Source organism: Garra rufa, chromosome 10 (assembly GCF_049309525.1).
Source record: "Garra rufa chromosome 10, GarRuf1.0, whole genome shotgun sequence".
Classification (NCBI taxonomy): domain Eukaryota; kingdom Metazoa; phylum Chordata; class Actinopteri; order Cypriniformes; family Cyprinidae; genus Garra; species Garra rufa.
The window spans coordinates 41,777,702-41,792,884 of NC_133370.1; the positions used below are offsets into that span (position 1 = coordinate 41,777,702).

General features: G+C 38.3%; 1 protein-coding gene across 1 annotated transcript; it reads right to left on the reverse strand.

Annotated features, from left to right (window-relative positions):
* Positions 1-3,986: 3,986 nt before the first annotated feature.
* nos1apb (nitric oxide synthase 1 (neuronal) adaptor protein b) lies at positions 3,987-14,036 on the reverse strand. Its single transcript, XM_073849460.1, has 8 exons — positions 13,637-14,036; positions 13,268-13,339; positions 9,173-9,265; positions 8,988-9,046; positions 8,377-8,485; positions 4,678-4,756; positions 4,271-4,374; positions 3,987-4,064 (listed from the first exon to the last, which is right to left on the reverse strand). Exons 1-8 carry the CDS (start codon positions 13,739-13,741, stop codon positions 3,987-3,989), a joined length of 699 nt encoding a protein of 232 aa, XP_073705561.1. The 5' UTR covers positions 13,742-14,036.
* Between the last annotated feature and the right edge of the window lie 1,147 nt (positions 14,037-15,183).

Consider the following 15,183-nt stretch of genomic DNA (forward strand, 5'->3'; position numbering starts at 1 on the left):
AAGGAGAAGCCTTCAACCCTAAGAACACCATCCCCACTGTCAAACATGGTGGTGGGAACCTAATGTTTTGGGGGTGTTTTTCAGCCGGTGGACCAGGGAACCTAATCACAGTAAACAACACAACGAAAAAGGAGCAATACATCAAAATTCTCAACAACAACAACAGGCAGCCTGCAGAGAAACTTGGCCTTGGGCACCAGTGGACATTTCAGCATGACAACGACCCAAAACACACAGCAAAAGTGGTAAAGAAATGGTTAGAAGACAAAAACATTAACGTTTTGCAGTGGCCCAGCCAGAGTCCTGACTTAAATCCAATTGAGAATCTGTGGAGGGAGCTAAAGATCAGGGTGATGGCAAGGAGACCCTCCAAACTGAAAGAGTTGTAGATCATCGCTAAAGATGAATGGGCAAAAATACCAATGGAGACATGCAAAAAGCTGGTCAGCAATTATAGGAAGCTGTAATAGCCAATAAAGGCTTTTCTATTGATTATTGAGAAGGGTATGAATAATTTTGGACATCCCACTTTCTGTTTAAACATAAATAAAAGATGAGTAATTATTTATTCCACAATGATGCCTCTTGTACATCGTCTTGTTATCTTTTGGAAGAAGCCTGTGTCATTTCTAATGAAAAAAAAAAAACTTGCTGGTTGAATAAAAGTAACTTTAAGTCAGAATTTGCCAGGGGTATGAATAATTTCGGGCTTGACTCTATGTCGAAGACAGACACGGAAGAGAAGAAATTGTTAAATAAAGTTATTATTTTCGTTTTTTTGCCCACAAAATGTATTATCATAGCTTCAAAAAATTACAGTTGAACCTTTCTGGGCCTTGAATGTGGTAGTTACATTGCTGTCTGTGATAGAGTAGAGCTAAGTAGAGCTTCAATGCTTTTAACAGAACTTTGTGAGAATGCAATGAACTAAGATGACTGACAACTTTTTAGCGATTATAAGGGGAGCACTCTTTGCTTGCTTTCTGTGCTTTAATCATTTCAGAATTTGAATAAATTCACTCACAGATTCACTCTCTGATTGTCACACCCCCGGACTTTCTTGTTGGTTTTTCCCATTTTCCCCCGCAGTTCTGAGTGTTTTTGGTTTCTCCCTTATTGTCTGCACCTGTGTTTGTAATTAGTCTGTCTATTTAAGGTGTGTGTTTTCCCAGTACTCTTGTCGGTCTTTAATGTTATATGGATGTTTTCCCCTGGTGTTCCTGTGTCTGCCTGTATTCCGTTGGATTTATTAAATATACGTCTTTTATTTACGTCGTTGTTCGTGTGTTCCTGCCTGCATCGTGACAGAAAGACCAACCGAAACAGTTTTTTTTTTGCGTATTCCACCCCGTTTTGTTTATCATTCAGTTTTTCAGTCTTTTTGTTTCCGTAGTGTTTTCCCCCATGGATCCCTTCCTCCAACCAGAATTCATCCTCCTCCGGCTGAAGCAGGGGGATTTACCGCTCGAGGGTTTTACGATCATGTTCCAGCTTGTAGCAAACACCACCAGCTACCCGGACGACGCGCTCTGTGCGTTCTACGACGCTAGCCTCAACACGTCATGCAGAGCGCCGTCGTCCGAGGACGGCCCTCGAGCGGATTTCGCCGCATTTGTGGAGTGGACACTGGCGAGAAACAGACCCGCGTTCCCCGCCTGTTCCAAGGAGCATCTCGCCAGTGCCACTCCGGACCCAGAGCCCAGCCAGCCACCCCGACCCGTGGATTATGAGCCCTTCACAGACGGAAAGCCCGAGCCCGGAGCGACAGCAGTATGGAGTGCCGACGGGGTCAAAACTGCTGATCAGGTGCGTGAGCCGGCCATTACATCCGCGACGGTGGAGTGCTTCATGGAGCAAGAGAGGGCTGTAGAGAGCCCCGTCCACTGCACCGCCACTGGGGGTGAGCAAGAGCACTCTGGGGACTTAATTGACTCTTTCACAGAAATACCCATCTGCCTGGATTTTCCTCCCTCTTCTGCCTAAGCCTGAATCTCCGCTGGTTCCGCCCAGCCATCCAGAGTCACCGCTGGTTCCGCCCAGCCTTCATGAATCCCCGTTGTCTGCTGTCTGTCCCCTTGCTCACCCTCAGCCCACCATCTGTGTGGTGGGTTCGCCGCGGGTCTGCCAATCTCCATCGGTGTCATGGCTGGAGGATCCTTCACCATCGCCTCCAGCCTCAGAGTCCTGGACTCCGCCTCGGCCCTCCGACCCTGCGGTTCCACCCCGGCTCTCTGCTCCCTCGTCTCCGCCGTCGGTCCACCAGCTCCACCGGGCTCCATCGTCCCTCCGGCTCCGCCCTGGTCAGTCGTCGCCCCACCTTCGCCTCTGGACTATACTCCTCCGGCTGTGCCTCGTCGCTCCGTCCCACCAGCTCGTTGGACCTCCTCCCTCCCGCGGGCACAGCCTCAGCCCTCTGTCGCTCCGGCTCCGCCGCGGATCTCCATCTCCGCCTTGGTCGCCAGAGCCTTGGGTTCCGCCTTGGCCCTCCGGATCCGCGGTGTCACCCAAGATCTTCGGCTTTCCGTCTCCGCATCGGGCTCTCCCAACACCTGCTCCGCCTCCGTCGGTCGGCCCCATGGAGTCGTCAGCCTCTCCTCCTCCATGGCTCCTCCCTCCATCGGCTCCACCTTGGAACTCCATCATGGCTGAGTTCTGGGTCCCACCTGGCTCCTCCTGCTCCAGCCCCTTCCTGTCACCTCCTTGGCTCCTCCCTCCGTCACCACCCTGGACTCCATCTTGTGTCCTCCTCCCGGGAGTCCGTCCTCCACCTAAGCCCCCTCCTAAGACTTTGTACTGTTTCCTTTTGTCTGTTTGTCGGCACGAGGACGTGCCTTCCGGGAGGGGGAGGTAATGTCACACCCCCGGACTTTCTTGTAGGTTTTTCCCATTTTTTTTCCCCCGCAGTTCTGAGTGTTTTTGGTTTCTCCCTTATTGTCTGCACCTGTGTTTGTAATTAGTCTGTCTATTTAAGGTGTGTGTTTTCCCAGTACTCTTGTCGGTCTTTAATGTTATATGGATGTTTTCCCCTGGTGTTCCTGTGTCTGCCTGTATTCCGTTGGATTTATTAAATATACGTCTTTTATTTACGTCGTTGTTCGTGTGTTCCTGCCTGCATCGTGACACTGATAACTATTCATACAATATTTCCACTTGCCATTGTACAGTATGTACTACTTGACTTAACTGAGTGAAAGTGTAGTAGATCCAGGGTGGTGTGATTAAGTGGAGATGGGGATTTGTTAACATACTCATGGATCAGCGTATACTAAATGAGGTAAGGGTACATTCAAGCCATTTAAAAAAAAGTTTAAATATGTCATTTTGATTCAAAGATACGTTTTAAGGGATAAAATTAGTAACTGCAGGGGAATTAAAGATCGCATAGTTTACTGACAACTCTAAAATCACCTGCGATACTCAACCACTAGGGTAAAGGCTCTAAAGTAAGTTTAATTTGACAGAATACAAATTCCACTCACAAACTGAACTGTTTACAGTGAAAAATAAAATACAGAATCACATTTACAAAATGCTAAGCACTGGTCTCATATGTTTGCTCCTGTGACTGCCATAAGTCAGAAAACATAAGCAGTTTCACAGAACAGATCACAGAACACACAACTTTAGCCATATCAAAGTCATTTTGCAAAAACATTACGAATACATGAAAGCTTTAACCTCTCTGAAAGCTCAGCCGCTTTCTAAAAGTTCCCTAGTGATCGAAAATGTGTGCGCATTGACAGCTTTCATATCTTATTCATTAGAGTCAAGCTAAAATTCTGGAAGCATCTGAAATGTATTTTCTTAAATACATAATTTATAAATAATCCCTATCACAACTGGAAAAAGTTTGCATGTTAATAAACAAGGCATTTTAAACTACTGTAAATGTATCTAAGTTTGTTTACAAGGAATCAAAATGATACAAAGTGATTCTACGAGATTTAAACGAATTAAACGAAATTTGAACTAAACGTGGCTGGTAATTATTCATCTTTTAGCCCTACTTGTAACCATGGCCCAATTTCTGCCCTATAAACCATGTAGGATGAGCACTGTAGCATCTATAAATAACAGAAAACAGGAAAAACTTGAGCTATATTTAAAAAGACTACACCTAAGATTTCGTCTGCCTTCTGATTGAAGGCTTTCTACTGAAAAACGTTTTGAGTCAGTATATAAAAAAAAATCTTACTGATGAGAAAAAATTAAGACAAGTGAACACACATCTCTTTCAGATTTTTTGCTAAACTTTACAGTCGGGCTTTACCTTTTCATCTTTCTCTGGTCCAGCATTGCCAGATCTCTCAGTGGTGTCGCCAGCAACTGAAGTCTCATCTTTGCTTCTCTCCTCCTCACCTTTTACAAGCCATGCTGCCAATTCAGATTAATCACAAAATTTAGAATACAAAATAATCAATGGCCAGTTTCACAGGTACAGACCAAGTCTGTTTCTAGTTCACATGACAATACAAGTTATTGTTTTATGTTAACTCCAAATAATTGACTAAATAAATGTATGAAATATATTTAGATATTTCAAATTTCATTCACTGATGTAATAAAGCATATTTTCACAATGAAAAAAGTTAAATGACTGTCATTTATTAAAATTTAACGAAACATGAGATGAAATGTGATTCATGTTTGATGAAATTAAATGTGATGTTTTCTCACCGTCAGCATTGTCTAGACTCTGTTTATGGCACACCTCAAACGCCTGACCCACGGTCCGCACTATCCTCATGGCTTGGCTCTGAGACACAGAAGACAGATCTTTCAGCAACCAAGGTTTATTGAACATGTCAAACATACTTTCTCACATGCAGGTAAACATCTGTAGATTTTCATTTGATATGGGGCAAAATGCTGTACTGGGAGAGACACAACAATTAATTCACCTTCGAGAGGCAAAGAGATTTATAGAAAAAAAATGACAGATATAAGTAAGAGAGGAGTGAGTGAGTGGGAGAGAGAGAACATTACATCCATAAGTCAATTCCACATTATAGTGGTGCTGTCAAACTGATGGATTAGTTCATTTCAGATGGGCCCTGGCGCTGCGAACAAAACCCAAGCCAAAGACACTCATATCAAGCAGCTTATGCCAAGTTGCCAACATCACTTTATTTCTGTAGAAAATGGCTATTGCAGGTTAAAAATATTCTACAAGACAAAGTTTGCAAACATAATAATTTAGAATTACATAGAATAGTAGTTTGTTCTTTAAGTTGAACTTTATTTTGTGTGTGTAGAAACATAACAAAACATAAAGTTACATTTGAATATTTTTTGTGATTTTTATATATGCTAGAAATAATATTTACATCTTTGTTTTATAAATATTTAAGATGGACTGTGCAAGTGTGATTACCTGAATCTGATACAGCATTCATTCTTCAGCTCAAGCTCATATTTACAATAAAACATTAGTTTGAATGTCCACTGACGAAAGCGATATCTTTGTCATACTATCCTTTTATCTGTAAAGGATGATTTCCAATGACAGTGCTACTCCTTGTTTACAATCCTGTTCCCCATCAATATAAAAGTCTTTACTGCTGACTCATTCATAATAACAGTCTCTTATCGCCATATTTATCTAATTTGTTCTGAAACAAATAACATAATAATGAGACCAAAGGCTGCCCATTAGATTTACCCAAAACAAATTATATCTCATGTTTAACCACTATAGAGACATTAAACCCAGCTGCAAATGCGAGATAATCTGGCCGAGGTGATGCTGCTTTCGGCAGGTGAACGCTGAATGGCCACTGATGCCCTGGAGCTCACATCTCCGAAAACATTGAAACAAATTTTCTGTTAAATTTTCTTTGACTCTAGCCATCTATTTCTTTCTATGTCTTGCGCTTCTATCCTAGACTCAACTGTTTGCTGTCACAATCAGGGTTAGCACTGATTGGGATGACACCTGTTCCCCCTTTATGCTGATTTTCCTCTCTATTTCTCTCTGCGTGTTCCTAGGCTTTTCGCCAGATTATTGTACTGCACTGCCTGATATAATTTTTATCACTATTTGTCGAGTCTTTTTACATGTGTTTTGCCTAGTCTTCAAGTTACCTGCCGTCTGCGGCTCGTCCTCCCTTGGACGATCATCTCCGGTCTGTTTGCACCTGCTGAGAAAGTCGCCCTTCACTTTGCTGCCTGGGACTGCTCTCCCTCTCTCGCAAGTCAAGTTTATTCCAGTGTTCCAGTTTTTCCTGAGTTCGTACAGATCTGTGCTACCTATACGGGCTGTGGACTGCACACTGCCTAAGTTATGAGACATTAAAAACCTCTGTTTTGACTTGTCTTTGCCTCTGGGTCCATTTGTCGTGAAATTTTCAAATAGATGTTATCTTTATTAAACTGCTTATTTAAATACCGCAAATAGAGTGATACAAACAGTGAAACGGTTGGAGATCTGATATTAGTAGAATATTGCTCTACTCTCAGCCAATATACATATATATAAATATAAACACAGTGGTTAAATTGGGCTGGGCCATCCTCATACAATTTCAATATTATAGCCTATAGTTTTAAACACTTTAGGGCCATTCACATGTCACGTCCTTGCACGCTCAAGTTTGCTATTTCAAATGTAGACATGTGGTATGCACGCTTATAATGGTCTTCAGAAAAGTTTTGGTTGCATTTTAACTACCGATTAACTAATAGCTTTGTGCTTTGTTTACAGCCATTATCGGGGAAACCACTATATCCTCCTGACTATCAGGAAAAAACTTTTTGTGAATTTAGTAATTTTTCCTGTCATTACATTATTTAGAGCATAAAAAAAAAGAAAAATAAAATGTTTGAAAAATGATATTGTATGCTACGTCCTCTATAGAGGACACCAGGACTTTAAAAAGTCCTGTTTTAAAAAATAAAAACACACGAATAAACAAGAAAAGGCAAAAACTGTGCAATTTTTTTGTTTTATTAACACAAACCTATTGCTATTTTTTTATACCAAACTTTATATAAAGATGATTCTCAACTACATTATCAAAAATGTAACAGAATGATTTGATATAACATTTTTCTTTATGCAAAATGTGTGTGAAATGGCCATATACAGGTTTTCCCAATTTATACAATATATCTGTAAACTGTATATAATTTGCATATTAATATGTTTTTGGGGCAACATATAATAAAAATAAGTGTAATAAAAGGAGTAATAAATTGCATAATTTTCATAATAATATCTATTATTTTATAGCAATATTGAAATATAATTTACTTCCCTATTCACTTGTTGTGTCTCCCAAAATGTGTAATTAACATGCTTTAAGTCCTGGTGTCCTCTATAGTATGAAATTTATGTCCTGTCTCATAACAGAAAGTCATATTTTGATTTGAAACCCCATAACATTTTCTTGCGATGTTGTTTTATGAAAATTTTAAAATTGGTGAGATTTAAATGATTACAAAATATGATCATATTTTCATACGGGTGTTAGATTTGATTACTAAAATAATATCAGCCATTTTTAAAGACCAAGGGGAGTGGTCATGGTGAAACTTCCAAACATTTGGTATCTCTGAAAAGCCCTGAATGTGCTCTTTACAGGACATCCAGACTTAAAATCTGTGTAAGGTCTCAGAGAAAAATTGCTAAAAACGTATTCCTCTACAGAGGAAAAAACTCCATTGCTGGTAGTCAGGAGGATATTTCTTACGTTCCAAAAGCGCCTTCTACTAGCAGAGAATCAAATTGGCTTTTCAGTAAGTCTGTCTGCTGTTTCCACCCATATAACCCTATTTAAAATTATTATATTACATAAATGATACTTCTGACTCATCTCTTTTCTTAGATGATTTAAAGGCTGAAATGTGAGGTTTATTATTAAACATTTTTTTGCGAAAACCAGCACACGTAAATCATGTTTTTACAGTCATGTTACCATAGACATTGCCTTGATCATCATTTTAGTATTTATAACAGAGGGCTCTCTCAACTTGTTATATTTTACAGTTTGTCAATTGAAGCTTGAAAATTTGCTGGAAAATCATTACTGGTTCATTTGGTCATTGTTGGAATTTTCTGCTGATTTGCCATCAAGAACATCAGTTGTCATCAAGATAATGTAACAAATGTAAATGTAGAACACATCAAAGAAAATCAAACATTAAGTCTGTAGGGCACAAAACTCTCTTACTTTAGTCCTGGACCAGCATCCTTAGTGCTGAACCCTGTTACTTTAAATCATCTGATGAATAATATGACAATTAAACAATTGATCTCCATCAGAATGAATCCATTGCTAAGATTTTACCATTTCCATTCCTGGGCAATTAATTAATATTATTTGTGCAAATATTATCAAATGTCTGTTGGATTTCCTGTATTATGGTGATGTTTACCTTTCTCTTCGACTTGAAGACATTGCAGCGGAACACATTGCTTTTCTTGTCTCTTGCTATGTAACTGAATATCTTCAGGTCCTGTGAATCATGCGAGACGTAAAATATTCTGAAAAGGAAAAAAAATGAATAATGAGCTGCAGCAATTGACCTTAAAACTGTCTCATTGCCATGGCAACAACAAGGCTAACAAGCTCTTCACTAACTTGGTCCCTCTGACATGTCATTAAACATTACAGAAATACAATAAATGTGCTCAGTAGATTTTAAAAAGTACAACAGCTTTTAGGAACACAACAGTAAATATTACTGTTAAACCGAAACTCTAGAAATGGGTCCATTTATTACAGTAATACTAAAATGGACTGGCACTAGTCAACACTTATGATGTTACTGCTAACAGTATATTTATGTGCACTGGAGACCAGTTGTTGCTATGGGGATTTTGAAGACATTCTGTTTTTTTGTTGCAGCTCACGGAGCCAAATGAATTTGATGTGATGTGCACGTGCACAATGATAAAGGTCATCAAACCCCAGAGGCCATGTCACTCCAGTCATGAGCAAAATTAGAAATCAACTCTCTATGTAAACAAAATGTGGTTCAATTACCTGAAAATGGGGTCCTGGGCCAGTGTCATTTGGCTTTCATCCCAGCTATAGTCATGTTTCTAACATACATATTTAGCACATTTTTAGTCAAGAAATATGTACATACACAATTAATTGCACAACATCAGTTGTATATTATAACTGTTATTATAAAATTACAAGGTGGAAAAATAGAAACACCTCACCTTTTTCTTTTTCCGCAAAACCACCTTGACACCATCCACTGACACAATAAGGTTGACTTTCTTCTTCTTGATGTTTTTAATTTTAAACTCATACTGAAAATGATAGAAAAAAAGGATGGATTGAATTAATTAAAGCATGAACCATGACATGAACCTCACACTTAAAAAATAGTAACATCTAAATTAACTAGTTTTATTTAAAAAAAAAAAAATTATTATACTGAATCAACCTAACTACATCAATTTATAAACAAAAAACATTTTTTGAGAATTTAAAACATATTCCTAAAACATGCCTTATGTTTTTTTTGTAACAAATAAATAAATACAAAAAAACTGTCACACTTTTTGCATTTTCCTTTTATCTTTTACTGTATCACCACTATATAGGTGGCAATATAATAATATAATTTCAAAGTAAAATGCTTCTACAAGCTTGAGACTACTGTAAAAACATCTATACCATTTTTTATGTACAATATAGGAGAGTACTGTAATTTGTTTAAAGTGCCCCTATTATGCCTTTTCAAATATGATATTTCATGTAGTGTGTCATGTAGCTGTATGTGAACATAAACTATCTGCAAAGTTGTGACGCCGACAGTGCACTATAAATGAAGTTTTTGTCTAACAAAAAAAAGAGTCGGCTCACATTCGCCTAAACGAGTCGTCAGCAATTCGAATCTTTTTTCTGTAACGGCCACATGTCACGAGCTACACATTTGCGTAATGTCCGCCCACGTTCAATTTCGCGAACAACTTGCCCGCCCACAAACAGTAGGCCTACCATTTTCACGTGGATTAACGTTACATCATGTCAAGAAGACGCCCTGCGAGTGAATTTGTTTTATATGCCCTTCCGAAAGATGAAACTACCAAGGATGAGTGGTTAATTTTTTCAACACCTCAGCAGTCCAATGCCAATCTTGTGTTGTGTTCGCGTCATTTTACTGATGACTGTTTTTCCAATCTTGGGGAGTAACGTTACAACGCGAGATTCACCAAACGCTTGGTTTTAAAAAATGGATCAGTGCCCAGTTTATTTGGACCGGCTTGCTCCTCTGAACTTCTACCTGTAAGTATGATTAATAATTGATGATTGTATTTTCTAGCGATCGTTCAAAATACGTCTTTGTGTACGTTATGGTGTGTAACAACCCCGCACATGTCTTGGTAACCGGCTAACTTGCGTTTCTGTAGTTCTGTTGTTCAGCTGTGAGTGCAATGTAGTCTAAAAATTGTGATTGATGCAGCTTGACTGTCTGTCTGCCTTATTAGTTTAAGTAATGATAATGATAAACGATGGCTTAACGCAGTGTTATGGGTTGTACGTTACAGTGTTGAAGTTCACAACGTAGAGGTGTGCCCGGTTCGCTTACAAAAGCAAATTGCAAGCACTTCCCACAGTTATAATATGACACCCACTGAGAAACGTCCTGCTCCAGTCGTGCTTGCAAAACAGTTTCTTGTCTATGTGCCACTTCAACCGTTTCATCGTCAGACTCCGGCTCGAATTGATAGGGTAAAATCGAGGCTATCTTTTCTACGCATTAACAGGTCTCCACAGCTGTCATTCAGTTATGCCAATGGGCGTTTCGTTTTGCGCTGAAGCGGTAGACCAATCCAAAAGGACTGCACCATCTGACCAATCACAGCAGTGAGGGCTCACGGAAAGGAGGGGTTTAGAGAGACTGATTCTTCGAACTGCTTCACACGAGTCGTTTACGAATCATTTAGAAACGGGGTAAAATTAAATCTAATTTTTGAGAAAACTAAAGTGTTTTTTGAACTTGCATACATGTAAACCTGTTTTAAGAGACTATTACAACAATATTAACTACCTTTAACATGGCATAATAGGGGCACTTTAAGTGTCATGTTTTTTATACATAACACAAGTACAGCAAAAACGGTAAAAATCTGAAATATTTTACTATTCAAAATGACTGTTGTTTATTTGAATATATTTTAACAATGTAATATATTCCTGTGATTTCAATGCTGAATTTTAGCATTACATGATCTTTCAGAAATCATTCAAATTTTCTGGTTTGCTGCTCAAAAGACATTTATTATTATGTTGAAATCAGCTGAGTAGAATTTTTTTTAGGTTTATTTGGTGGATAGAAAGTTCAGGAGAACAGCATTTATCTGAAACAGAAATCTCTTGTAACATTATAAATGTCTTTATCATCACTTTCGAAAGCATCCAATTTAAAGCAAAAAAATATATATATATACCGATTCCCAGCTTTAGAATGGTATAAGTGTATAATGTTACACAAGCTTTTTTTAATTTCAGATAAATGCTGATCTTTGGATCTTTCTATTCATCAAAAAATCCTGAAAAAATGTACTCAGATACTTTAAATATTGATAAAAATATTAATAAAAATAGTTTCTTGAACAGTAAATCGGCATATTAAAATGCTTTCTGAAGGATCATGTGACTGGAGTAATGATGCTGAAAATTTAGCTTTGATCACGGGAATAAATTGCATTTTAAAATATATTCAAATAAAAAAAAAACTGTTATTTTAAATAGCAAAAATATTTCTGAAATGTACTGCTTTTGCTGAACTTTGGATCAAAAAAATGCAGGCTTGGTGAGCAGAAGAGAATTCTTTAAACACATTAAATATGTTACTGTTCAAGAACTTTTGACTGGTAGTGCATGAACACAATTGAATTTATCATTGATCAGGTTACAGATTCTGGAGTATCCGCATGATATACAGTACAAATGAACAATTAAGTATGAAAAATGTCCATTATAACATGTACATCTCAAATCAAACAGATTCTCAATGTCTAGAAAACTTGAGCAACTTGCATTAATAAGATATTCATAAAGATATCAACCACCAATGGAGATGCTATTCCTTTCGGAAGACTTGCTTAGCTCTGTTAGATGCAGACTGCATGAATAATCAAAGAGTAGGAAATAAACAGCAAATCCACAGGGGTGGGATTAAAGGCGACGCACTAGGAATACTGAAGTGTGGCTGTGTTAAAAGAACTCTCTTTCATCTGAAGCTTTGATTAATGTTAACATGGGCCACTAGCAAGGCGGGCTATTTTCTAAAAAGCTTGTTACTCTGTCTGCTCTCAGTTCTCCTCAAAATATATAAAACAGAGGCTGATATTTTTTACAAATGTAAGTGCTATGAAACACTACTGACTTTATCAATTGATTTATCACTTGGAAAAGTTCCCTGAAGAAAAATCTTGTTCAAATACGTCTAAACATTGCACAAACACGTTCTCTTTGATGGAGGAAAGTCGATTAAGCTAAACCGTGCTGCTGCTGCCAGCACATTGGTGCAATCTCATAAATACTGGACCCCTGAGAAGAGAAGACGTGAATGAGCAGTCTTTACACTGGTACCATATTATTAGAATAAAGAACTTCCAAACACCTGCCTGAGCTAATAACTGTGATTTTTCATCATTTCAGAGTGTGAGCCCATTAACTTGTCCTATATCAGGACCAGTTATTCAGTGCAGAATCATTGAATAACTCTTGAGAATGGTTACAAAAGCAAGTATTAATGCAAAATGAAGATTAAATATTTAATAGTTTTGCACTATTTTCTAGGTCACAAATCAAAATGAATTTTACTGAGCATGTGAACTGTGTGTATAGTATTCTTAGATTGAAGAATGAAGTCAATGAAGTTTAAGATGCACTTTTCAAATCATTCTGGAGAAAAGACCATTTGGTTTCCCTGGTGGAAAAACAGCTTAACCAGCCTAGGCTGGTTGGCTGGTTTTAGCTGGTCATCAGGCTGGTTTTAGAGGGGTTTTGGACACTTTTCCAGCCTGGCCAGGCTGGTCTTAGCTGGTCAGGCTGGGAAACCAGCTACTTCCAGCTTAAACCAGCTAATTTTAAATCAGCTGTTTTTTCCAGCAGGAAATTCACACTCCATAATTAAAATATATATCACCAGTAATATCATCATTGTAATACTTGTGAATCAGTCAACTGTGTGTAGATATGCAATTCATTCATCATTCTTTCAAAGAGGTCATCTGTCTGCATTCTTATGAAAATTTTCCTATACTTCATCATCGGTCAAATTCAGGAACCCTTACCCGTATTCGTCTCATAGCGGCCAATATTTCAATCCTGCTTTTGGGTCGGACAATATCCAGACTCCCGATGAACTGTGATAGAAGAGGTTAAACATCAGATAAACTGTATATTCTGGGAAAATGATGTGCATTCATGCCAGTGCAACAGGTGAAGTACAGTTAGCCACTTAATTAAGAAACCTTACATTACATTGTCCATGTAAATATTACACATTAATCACAATGGGTTGTTACAATCCCTTCAACAATATAATTACATACTGTATTAATTTACATGCATATTCAGTACTCATAATACAATGACATGGTAACAGGTATGCTAATGAAGTATAAGCCATTTAATAAACAATTGTATTTTTTAATATTTACCTTCACCTCGAATGTGAGCCCATGCTGGAACTGCCCATCATTTTCAGCAGGAATCCTCTGATCCACTGAGTCGTCCACCAAATTATATTTACTCTTCTCCAGCATCGTTTTATGTTACGAAAATGTCGTTCGATACCTTTATTTACTCAAAACATGCTAAAGCCTCTTGGCTGCACTGATTTCTCGGGGATTTCTCTCATAGAAAGATGACGGCAGTCCTGAAAATGTCCAAAGGCAGAGATGCATCCAGCGTCATTTAGAGTAAATATGATCTTAGTGTTTGTTTCATAGCCGAGCAGAAGGCTTAGAAGGCGTACTGTCTGTTAGCACGCATAGTCTGGATTTCCAGCATGATGATAAATATCCCACCTGTCCCCGTTGGCGCAGACTGTCCCTTATCGTTAATTTATGGGTCTTACTATGGAAAAGGCTTGTCTATTAATATTCATCAGAGAAGCCTTCGCCATTGGAAGGTTATCAAGCAATATAAGCACGACTTGAGCTATATTCATGAGGCAAACGTTCCCCATAGGAAGGTTTCCAAGCAATGTCTGCATGACTTAATTAATATTCAGTCGCCAACCTTCAACGTAGTAGCATTGGTAATTTCGCGTCCATGACTTCAAAAAGGTTTCACTGTCAGGCTGTGAAATAAACCGGACTTTGGAAATACTTATGAAGTGCTGACATCTTGTGGTTAAAAAGGTGAACGCGCCTGAGGAGTGCTTTCACAGTGCGTGGTAACGTTAGAAAAAAAAATCTTTCCACTCCTACAAATAAATTGAAGCCATGACTTAAAGTTAAGATTTAAAAGTTCTGTAATATTACTTATATACAAACTGACAGACTAGTACAAAAACTGTATCTAAACGGGCTTTGACAGGGCTTGTTGTAAACAATGCCACTGAACCAAACAAAGCTTAATATTTCGCTGATTATTGCTGCTGAAAATGGTCAGTTATTGTCATGTTTTGAGGCTGTACTCATCTGTCTGATTGGGAAACACATTTGGAGTACTAGACTGCCAAAAGTTTTAACTTGTTGAGGAGAAGAGTGCAAGAAACTGTAAAGAGCTAAAGGCGTTTACGGTTGGCCAAACTGAACCAGGATTTGCAGAGCAAAAATCTTTAGTATAGGGAACAATTCTCACTATTAACCTGTTCCTTATTAGCATGCTCATTAGCTGTTTATTAGAACTTATAAATCACCTATTCTGCATGACCATATTCTACATCCCTAATCCTACCCAATACCTGAATTTAACAACTACCTTACTAACTATTAATAAGCAGCAAATTGGGAATTTATTGAGGCAAAAGCCGTAGTTAATAGTTTGTTAACAGCAAGAACTGTACCTTAAAATAAAGTGTGACCATGCAAACCCTCTATAGGCTATGTATACACATCCCCTGAAAATATCTAGACCAGAATTGATCTAAAATAGACTTACTCTTGTGTGTGTCTGTCTATCCCATATTACAGGGACCAAATGTCCCCACAGATATTTGAGAACATTTCCAAACTTTGTGGAGAAGCTCCTCAAGATG

Bases quoted from the DNA above. Each gene is read 5' to 3' on its own strand.
- nos1apb (XM_073849460.1), bottom strand. From the start codon at position 13,741: ATGCTGGAGAAGAGTAAATATAATTTGGTGGACGACTCAGTGGATCAG. The intron at 4,375-4,677 runs GTGAGAAAACAT...CTGAATTGGCAG, and splicing joins GAGTCTAGACAATGCTGACG to CATGGCTTGTAAAAGGTGAG. The intron at 4,065-4,270 runs GTAAAGCCCGAC...TGTTATTTATAG, and splicing joins GACCAGAGAAAGATGAAAAG to ATGCTACAGTGCTCATCCTA.